Below are 9,781 nucleotides of genomic sequence, written 5' to 3'. Positions count from 1 at the left end.
TAACTGGGGTATAATAATACATTTTACAACAAATTGGTCGTTGGGTGCCCCTGTATTTTATATCCAGCAAGCCCGAGTAGAATAATTGTTTTATTAAAAACTCCAGGATCAACAGCTCTTCTGTGTTGATAACAACTTTCGGTGAAAAAGTAGAATGATAATCTGAAAAGCTCTGAGCAATGATGCTTTGAAAATTCGAGTATTTGCCATCCAAGAATTTAGCATTTTTCGAAAGCTAATAACTGGCTCATTATCAAAGATCAAAAGGCTTAAAATTCGAGATTTATCTAAGTTGAACATGTCATTTTACCTTTTGTAGTCAATTTTTAAATAACACCATGGCTTTGGTGAGCAAACTCGTATGTTAATGAAACGCAATGTGAACAATGACGTCAGAAGTGCGCCTGTGGGAAGGAAGATAAACTAGTTGCTAGGCAACAGGTGAGAGGACAACTCAGAAATCAAAGCCTCGGGCAGGATTTGGACTTACGACTTCCGAAGACTCTGGTTTTTCAGTTGTCCTTTCGCTAGTTGCAAAGCAATTAGTTTATGAGTTTGATACATTTTGTACTATGAACCATGCCGAGCAATCCTTCCAGTTCTTAGCTTTGTCCAAGAATACTATCCCGGATTTGTTGCTCTTGATTACAGAGCGAGGTCTGGAGCGAGTCATAAAGATGTCGTAGTCCTTTGTCACAACACTGCTGTCCTGGATGTACTGAAGTCTGACCCTTTTCTTCACGAATTTGAAAGCGTCATCATTTAGTATGTTGACATCTGTAGCATTCTAGGAAATTGAAAGGCAGAAAAAATTATTTCAAAGGGAGAAGTGGTCCTCGCGCGCACTTATCTGGACAATTTCAGTAATTAAGCAATTGTTTCTCATAGACACCTGAAAATTGTTTAAAAGCCCGCACTTCAAATTAATATATACACAGCTTGATCGAGTCCCTTCAAGGAAACACATGGGCACAACAAATTGTCCTACTCCCAACTGAGTGGCTTAAGGACGTTCGCGCGAAAATTTTTCAACATTGATTTTTTTCTGAAACTTTTACCACTGTAAGATAATGAGTTAGTTATGTCAGAAATGTAAAAAAATGGGGGGTCACCGACTTCGTTTTGGAGAGAACATGCCCGGAAAAACACCCAAAATGTGACAAAATCGGGCTTCGTTAGCGAATAAGGCCAGTGTCTGTAAACCCAAATATATTGCAATTAAATCTTTGAAGTGAAATCTTCTCTGCCAAATATTGTTTAAGTGGACTTATTAAGTGAATTTAGTCAACTGGTGAGGTTCCTTAAAGATCAAGTTCGCATTTAGCGACCACAGTTTCACGCGCCTTGCTGCCGCAAGATGGCAGGATTTGATGTCCCGTGAGCAGAAATCTTGAAATTTTTTTAACTTCCCACATTGATTTTTTGTTCATTTTTGGACAACGTGGAGATAATTGTAAATAAAATCCGTCTCTGGAAAGAAAAATTGGGGTCACCGAACGTCCAAGAGCGTTAAATCCAGGCAAAGCTATAGCAACGGCCTTTTGCCCTATCATTTCTCATTTTGTTACTTAGCGCGCGCGCTCGTGTATGACGTGGCGTGTGCATTTGCGTGCGCAGTAAGGATGCGCAGAAACAATTGGCGCGAACGTCCTTAAGGGCCCACAGACGGATTTTTTGCGCGTTGCTAAGGAGATGAAATGTTACTGCCGGTAACTGACGTCATCATATCATGAGCTGACAAGAAAACCCACTCATAAGCAAAAGTTACCGCACGAACTGTTGTCTCCATCGAAAGTGTTTCTTCGCCCTTCCCCGCGCTCCTTCTCAGATCAACTGCGCATGCTTAAACGAATTGACTTCCGGTTTGAGAAAAAGCTAAATTTCCAGCGGTCTTTAAATTGAATTAATTTTTTTCATACATGGCACGTTTCACCCCCAAATACAGAACATAGGTAAGCATTGATTTTTTCAAATCACCTTTTTGAAAAAGTCATGGGTATTTCAGTATCGTTTATGTCGTCGAAAAGAACATTTTCAAAATAAAAAGAAAACCATGCTTGGCTGGATGCAAAAACGAATACAAATTATCAAACCATCGATTAAATACCCAAATTGCGTACCACAGGGACAAATTTAGAGTTTTCTTTTATTGGTCACGTGACAATGGGCGTGGCATGATGACGTCATATTTAGGGTAATTGGCTTACAAAAGTTGGAAACTGACCAAAATAATGCCAAATTCTCTCAAATTACTCAACTATTATATCCTTAACAACGCACCCCCAAAAAATACGTCAGTGGGCCCTTAATACCTCAGTTGTTAGAGCAATTCACCGGCATCGCAGAGGTCATGAGTTCGAATCCCGTTATTTGCTGTACTCTGCGGAACAACGACGTGATATCAGAAAATTTGACGTTTTGACGACAACTGGAGCCTTTTGTTCTCTATTTTTACTCGCCCACATCGTGAACGAAATGGAATAATAAGGAGCTTAAGTAACCACAACGGCGACGGCAACGAGAACGTCATCTCGAAATATAAAATCCCGTTATTTTAATCCTTACGTGACTATTTCAACCTTTTTTTATGACTAGGGTGTGGAAGTTCCGCAAAAATGACACTCGTCGGAACGGCACTTAATTTAGGGGAGAAAATAAATATTTATCCTCAAGTGCTAACGTTCGTCATAAGACCTCAAATTTGGCTATTTCCATCCCCTTTCCTTACCCCCTCCATCCTTACCTTTATTATCAAGTTTTCCCCGTTCATACCCAAGATGCAATGTGGAAAGGCAGATGGTCGAAGAACAACTTCCATCGTTTTCTCGCCCCTGACAGAAGTCCAGATGCTTTCGTAAATAAACTCTGTGGAAAATTATCACAAACAAGCGGAGATAAATAAATAAATAAATAAATAAATAAATATCAGAATCCTCTGTCCCGCAGAGAGACTATTCAAGTCATGCAATAGTCAGCGTTTTATTTCTAGCTCTTAAGTAGGAGACTACAACTCCAATAATAGGTCTATGTAACGGCATTTTCACACATGAAGCTGTTTTTAGACGAGTTCTTAAATAAGATTTGGCTTGCCCGTGTGACCATTGTCATTCCAATGGTTATTAATTTCTCATGCAAGACTTGCGATTAGCTGGAAAGGTCTGGTTTCGCGGGGAAACCAATCTAAAAATAGGAAGTTTCAGCACGCGACGTTTTTGAGCCGAGTACGCCAACCGAAAGTGAGCTGTTTTCCCTTTTAGCTTGTCTTGTCACTCGGTTTGTAAAAAGAATGCAATGACGTTGTACACTCCTAATCACGGGCTCCTGATAGATATCAAAATCCTCTATCCCAGAGAAACTTCGTTGTTTTATTCTAGATTTATGCCGTTTTTTAGCGAGGAGGGAATCTTCATTTACAATTTTTCTCTTCTCGTTGCACTATACGCATAATTTTCAATCAATCTGTCACAACACCAGGACTGAATACGGAAAGTGTTTCGCCCAATATTTTATTACACATAACATGAGAATTTTATTCCATAAAGCTCATTTGTACAAATCTATACGCTTTATTTTCACATGTGAAAAAGACCTATACAGCCAATCAGAATGGCGTACAGCTATTTCACATGTGAAAGTATAACCAATCAGCGATAGCGTAAAGGCGTTTCCATGCCAATCACTCGTGCATCTCGTGCAAATCGTGCAAATCGTGCAAATCGTACTTTGTTATTGAATTAAATTAAATTGCATTTGGTTCTATTGTTAGTGAGTTTTTGTTTCTAATTCGCGTTCAGAAAACTATTTTAATGAAAATTCTCATGTTATGTGTAATAAAGAGTTTACGACATAGAAAGTGCTTTGTACGGGGTTTTATTCACTCGTTGTTTGTGTCAAAAACCCTCACTCGCTCGTTCCTCGCTCGTTCGGGTTTTTGACACAAACAACTCGTGCATAAAACCCCGTACGCCGCACTTTCTATGAAGTAAACTATTTATATCAGATAACTCAGGAGCCCGTACGTAGAAGCTTGCCTCTCCCATGCAAACCCTATGAGTTAACCTTTGCGCGTATCTTTCCATACGCCACGATTTCTTTGGCTCTTAGTTACTGGATACTTTTTTTAAGGTTGTCTTTAATTTTACGAGAAGTATATGTGTCATTTGAGCTATTTCCAACCCACACTTCTCATCTCACCGTTCAATGGCTAATATTTCGCTAATTACAAAAGGCTAGAAGTTTACTTTTGGCAATTTTTTTAGTCCCTTTATGCCGGATTCAAGCATGTGGGTTGAGTTTCAAATTGTCGCACCGAAAGGTTTTTGTCCTACCATTTTCAAAGTTTGAAAATATTTGTAACACTCATGTGTATTTACCTCATATTGTAAGCTGAATAAAGGGGGAAGTTTCTAAAGAAACTGTGGTGCTGCTTCCTTGGGGAAGTAGCGTACAAAAATTTGATTTTATCAACGGAGTTGATACTGTAAATTGACCACCGTACAGATATTCTAAAAGCAGACGTTTCGAGCGTTAGCCCTTCGTCAGAGCGAATAGGATTCGCTCTGATTCGCTCTGACGAAAGGCTAACGCTCAAAACCTCAGCTTTCAGTAGAATCTGTACGGTGGTCAATTTACATTATCCACTTCCGTTGATAAAGCCAAATTTTCATATGATAAGCTGATAGCTTTGCACGCGAGCACACTTGCGGTAAATGTCCACTCGACGTGCACAAACGTATTCAACATGTTGAACAATAGCGCTCAAAACGCCAATGCACACTGGGGGAACTTGCTTACGCCAACAGTCATGAATGAAACTTTGCTAGGCTGATAGCTCCAGTGTGCGGCGGGCTTTACTGGTTTCAGGTTCGTCTCTTTCTATCCCTCTTCTGTTTTGGTTCTGCTACAGTTGTTTTAGTTCTGCTACAGAGTCACAAAGTGTCTCCTAGCTCTTTTCCCTGACGTCAACTTCACTCGCGTCTAAGAATTTCGAGATAAGAGCACTCGCCTTCCACCAATATAATGTGACCCGGGTTCGATTCCCAAACTCGGCGTCGTCAGACTGGAGTTGAGTTTGTTGGTTCTCTACTCTGCTCCGAGAGGTTTTTCTCCGGCTACTCCGGTTTCCCCTTTCCTCAAAAACCAACATTTGATTTGATTTGCGCAGAAACTCATAAGGATTGAAACGTGTAACGGCCCCTTGTGGGCTGGGAAACAAGCTTCTGAATATTCAATTTGCTAAGTACCATATTTGGAACAACAAGAGCGAGAGGTTTCCAAACTGAAACATTCAACCAATCAGTTCGCACTAAATATTCGTAAGCTGTGAACGCGGGTTACACGTTTCAACCCTTATGGGTTTTTGATTTGCGTTAATTGGTTGATTTCAGAGTACAGTGTCCCCAATTAGTGCTTCAGCGCTAATAGATAAGAGACTTAAAATAAAGTTCCTTTTCTTCTCCTTATTAAAGAGACATCTAATTTCGTGGATTTCTGCACATCAGTGATCAAATGGTTCCTTACTAGTTCCGGGTTCGTCTCTTTTTCCAGTGAATGAAATTCTGGCTGTCTGCCCGTTGTCAGGTTCTCCAAATGTAAGAAGGCGCTTGGCTCTGCCTTCTCGCATGCAGGCTTCAACAGACACTAGAAATTTTCCGTGAGTGGACTCACCGCACAGCGAAAACTTGAACAACAGCGATATCTATAAATGAAACAAAACTAATAATGAAATCTTGCATTCGATACATGACCCGCATTTTCTTCTTACAGTTAGGGCACGCGGATATAACGCCGCTGTTTCTAACGGAGCGTGAATACATGACGTCGACGACCTCGATCATGTAGGCGGCGAAGTATCGATGCGGAAGGATTAACTATAAGGTAGAATATATTTGCTTCGAAACGAGAATTTATCTCAAAAGGCAAATGTTGTGTTTACTTGATCAATTAAAAATTCACTCTTTATCTTTGCCTTAATCCCATTTCTTATTTCAAAGGGAAGAAAGGTTTCCTTCGGTGATTAAGAGAGTGAAAGGAAAGGAAAGGAAAAGAACTTTGTTTAAGTGTCTAGTCGTTTTAGCGCTGGAGCACTAATTGGGGACACTGTAATAAAACTGAAATTAACAAGTGACGCAAATCAAGTCAAATGTTTGTTTTTGATTTGTTTGAATGTGGCCACCCAAAACATTCCTCTGTAAGTCCCTATGCTAATAAAATAGTTTTTCCCCCATTAAGAGAGCAAATCGGAGTCAGTGGGACCTGTACCAGCAGAAAAATAAATTCCAGTGCAATAATTTACTATTTTCAAAGCGGAAAAAAGTGCATGGAGCACCCATCCCACAGATGTGCACCAACATGGCGTTTTCATACTGCGCTCTGTAAATTTCTGCGAAGCATTTCGACGAATATCTGAGCTTTGGGGAAACGCACGGGCCTAAAACTTGGAGAAGTGTCTTCTTCATTTATCTTCTACGACATCACGAATTCATGACTTTTTCCACTGGATGGTTTTCAATTTATTTTTTTATTGCGTGACAGTGAAAACGATCTATAGAACTATTGCATTTGTAGCTTACGTTGCGTCTGGGGATGGTCGAGTTTCGTGGAAAATTAAAAGCTCCCGTTCTTCCTACTGATTGTTGAGTTTCTGCAATCTTGTGTCGAGTTCTCGCTATTTATATTAGTGTCGAGTTTCTGCGATCTAGTGTCGAGTTCCCGCGATCCAGTCTTGAGTTTGTGTGATCGACTGTCCAACTCTCGCTAGCGGGTTTTCAAATTCTGGCTAGCGAGTTTTCAAATTCTGGCTAGCGTGTTTTCTAATTCTGGCTGGCGAGTTTTTAAATTCTCGCTAGCGAGTTTTCTAATTCTGGCTAGCGAGTTTTCTAATTCTGGTTTGCCAGTTTTCAAATTCTCGCTAGCAAGTTTTAGAATTCTCGCTAGCGAGAGTTGGACAGTCGATCGCAGAAACTCAAGACTGAATCGCGGGAACTGGACACTAGAACGCAGAAACTCGAAACTAAATAGCGAGAACTCGACACAAGATCGCAGAAACTCAACAATCAGTAGGAAGAACTGGAGCTTTTTCCACGAAACTCGACCATCCCCAGACACAACTTAACCTACAATTTCTGTAACTCGATCATGTCAACATGGATTTCAACGTGGTTTCCAGAAAGTTGAAGGGCTTTTGGCAGTAACGGCTTGCCATAGCCGTGCATTAAATAGCTAGTTACGAGTTAAACGGAATAAAGCATTATTAATCTTCGAGTCTTTTTCGTTCAACAACCTTGTTGAATGGCCTATTTTAGCGGTCAATTTGAGGTTTTATACTTGTTGCACAAGAATTAGAACGTTTATGGCAATATTTATTGTTTACCAACATTGACGTCACATTTCTTTTGATGTTCAAATTTGCCAACCACAGAACAATAGAAGTTATTGTTTCAAATGCCAATTAGGTTCGGATTGGCGTATTATAACAACGAGGGACATTTATAGCAATATTTCCTGTTTACCAACATTGACGTCACATTTCTTTTAATATTCAAATTTGCCAACCACAGAAGATAAGAAGTCATTGTTTCAACAGCCAATTAGGTTCAGGTTGGCATATTAATAACAACGGGGTACATCAGGAGAAATATCGCTAGTGATCGTTAGGTGCTTATTGAAAATTATCTGCGCTGATTGGCTGCCGTTGAGGCGATTATTACGCGGTTTGTCAAAATGGTCGCAAGCTGTTTTGTCGAGGTGACAGACGAAAAATTAATTGTTGGTCAATGCATATATTTCAAATAATCACCTATGTAATTATACTAAAACACAATTATACACCTCGCCTTCGGCGAATAATTGTTAATTGTTGAACAGTGTCACCGTCTTTAGCCAAATGGCAAGTTATTGTTTCTGCAAATACGGTCGTGCTTGCGTCACTCGTAGCCAGGAACTCAATTTTCAGTTGTTCCGGAATGTTTCCGTTTGAGCTGTGTGTTCATATCCACCAGTCTAGAAAATTGCTACGGATGCTTTAATTTGTATAATTTGGATTCTTTTCAACAAAACTGACAAAAATTCCGATACCCTGTTTAGTGCAGAGGAGATTTCACGCTACTCATTATATTATTACGATAAGTAATTTAATCGACCTTGTCAACGGCGGCAAAGATACGAGGTCTACCAAGAAACTTAAGATGCATAAGCTCCACAATGATCTCGTGTTATTTGCTTGAAGCGTTATTATTAAACGGAATATTTTGCTAAGTTACTATACATGCCTTGAGGGTTATCAACAAGGACGTACCTTTTAATTAACTCTTTTTTAACACAATGTGATTAAAAAGCGACAATAGTTGTAACGCGAACTCTACAAAGAAAAAAGAGAACTGGAAAAACAATGGCTGTGCTCTAAATTGGCCTCTCCGAATGGGAGCTTAAATCAGTATGGAATCGAAAGTGCTTTAAAAGTAATTTATCTAAATCGCTTACATACCATTCAGTTTAACCCCTGAACACTTAAAATGAACAATCTAGAACATGGAAGCTATTCGTGATTTTCACTAGTCTTTTTTTCTTTTCTCAAAGAGATACACTCTTAGTTTAAACAGCAGGATTTATCAGATTCCATTTCACAATAAAAGACAAAACCGTTTCCGTCTTCAGTTGCTCTTCCATCTCCCGAAAAATAGGAAAATGTGGCCTGTTTGTTAAATCAATATAGTTCATCAAATTAAGAAGTTGATCAATTTGACACCGTTATCCTTAAAGTAAAAACAGGGCTGAAGACATGAACACTCACCAGAACAACAAAAGCCGTCACCATTTTCGAACGTGCAATTAAAGCAATTCTAAATCTGGTCTTTTTCGAGGAGGTACCTTCCGAAAATGAGGCATTTCGTAGAGTAACGTGATATTTAAAGCCAGCACAACTTGAAAAGGTAAATTCCCAAAAAGGTCAGTCTTTTACTAATTAGGCAATAGAGGACTTCTTCCGTGTTTACATAGCCTCATCTATCTCTTCCTCTCGAGTTTGCATAACTGTCTCGATTTCTCCCAACTTCCCGAGTGTTTAAGTGAGGCTATGTAAACACGGAAAAATGTCCTCTAGTGCTTTTATAAAATATTTCTCAAAAATAGTTACTAGTCTTCAAATGAAGGAGGCTGCCGGGTTTCTTAACTTCTTGATCAAAAGAGATTTTCTTGATACATGCTCATGTTTCCTAACGGCCAATCAAAACGCGTCTCTGACAACACATAACCAATCAAAATTTGTGTGATGTCACACGAGTTTAACACGTTCTTTCACTTTCACAAAATAGCGTGATGCCTTCTGTTAGCAAACTCGTATGTTAATGACACAAAATGTAAACAGTAACGTCAGCAATGACTTGCTTAGAGAACTTGTGCGTGTTCTAAACTTCTATCATCCAAGATACTGTCCTGCTCCGCTTGTCATTCCTTGTCGGGTCGACATTATAAAGGAACAGGCTTTCGGATATGAGGATGTGTGCGCGGAAAAACAGTGGAAAAAGGAATTATGCCGTTTAAGGTAATTCCCTTGAAATTGTTCTACTATCAAACCTTTTTGGAAACTTGGCATAATTAACATTCATGATATGAACATTAAAAAAATGCAATAATATGCAGGCTCTTAAAATGGGGTATTTTTACTGTTTTCGCATTTAAAATTCGAATCACCTTCATACAGAATTAAGTCTTGGTTACTTCAAAGACACAAAATTTTATTTTGAAAATAAAGCTTCCTTTATTTACATAAGCAGTAATGCTT

General features: G+C 39.2%; 1 protein-coding gene across 1 annotated transcript in view; it reads right to left on the bottom strand.

Moving 5' to 3' along the window:
* LOC138053886 (uncharacterized) overlaps positions 1-8,905 on the bottom strand; it is an 8,935-nt gene extending 30 nt beyond the window's left edge. Inside the window, exons 1-4 of the mRNA XM_068900422.1 lie at positions 8,792-8,905; positions 5,521-5,698; positions 2,744-2,865; positions 1-787 (exon numbers count right to left, since the gene is read on the bottom strand). The exon at positions 1-787 is cut by the window's left edge and continues 30 nt beyond it. Coding sequence (XP_068756523.1) covers positions 548-787; positions 2,744-2,865; positions 5,521-5,698; positions 8,792-8,815 — 564 coding nt within the window. The 5' untranslated portion in view covers positions 8,816-8,905 and the 3' untranslated portion in view covers positions 1-547. The remainder of the gene's footprint in view (positions 788-2,743; positions 2,866-5,520; positions 5,699-8,791) is intronic.
* Positions 8,906-9,781: the final 876 nt, after the last annotated feature.

Source organism: Montipora capricornis, chromosome 1 (genome assembly GCF_036669925.1).
Source record: "Montipora capricornis isolate CH-2021 chromosome 1, ASM3666992v2, whole genome shotgun sequence".
In the NCBI taxonomy this organism is placed as follows: Eukaryota; Metazoa; Cnidaria; class Anthozoa; order Scleractinia; family Acroporidae; genus Montipora; species Montipora capricornis.
Note: the sequence above shows the minus strand (reverse complement) of the source record. Positions and strands in the feature narration are given on the sequence as shown.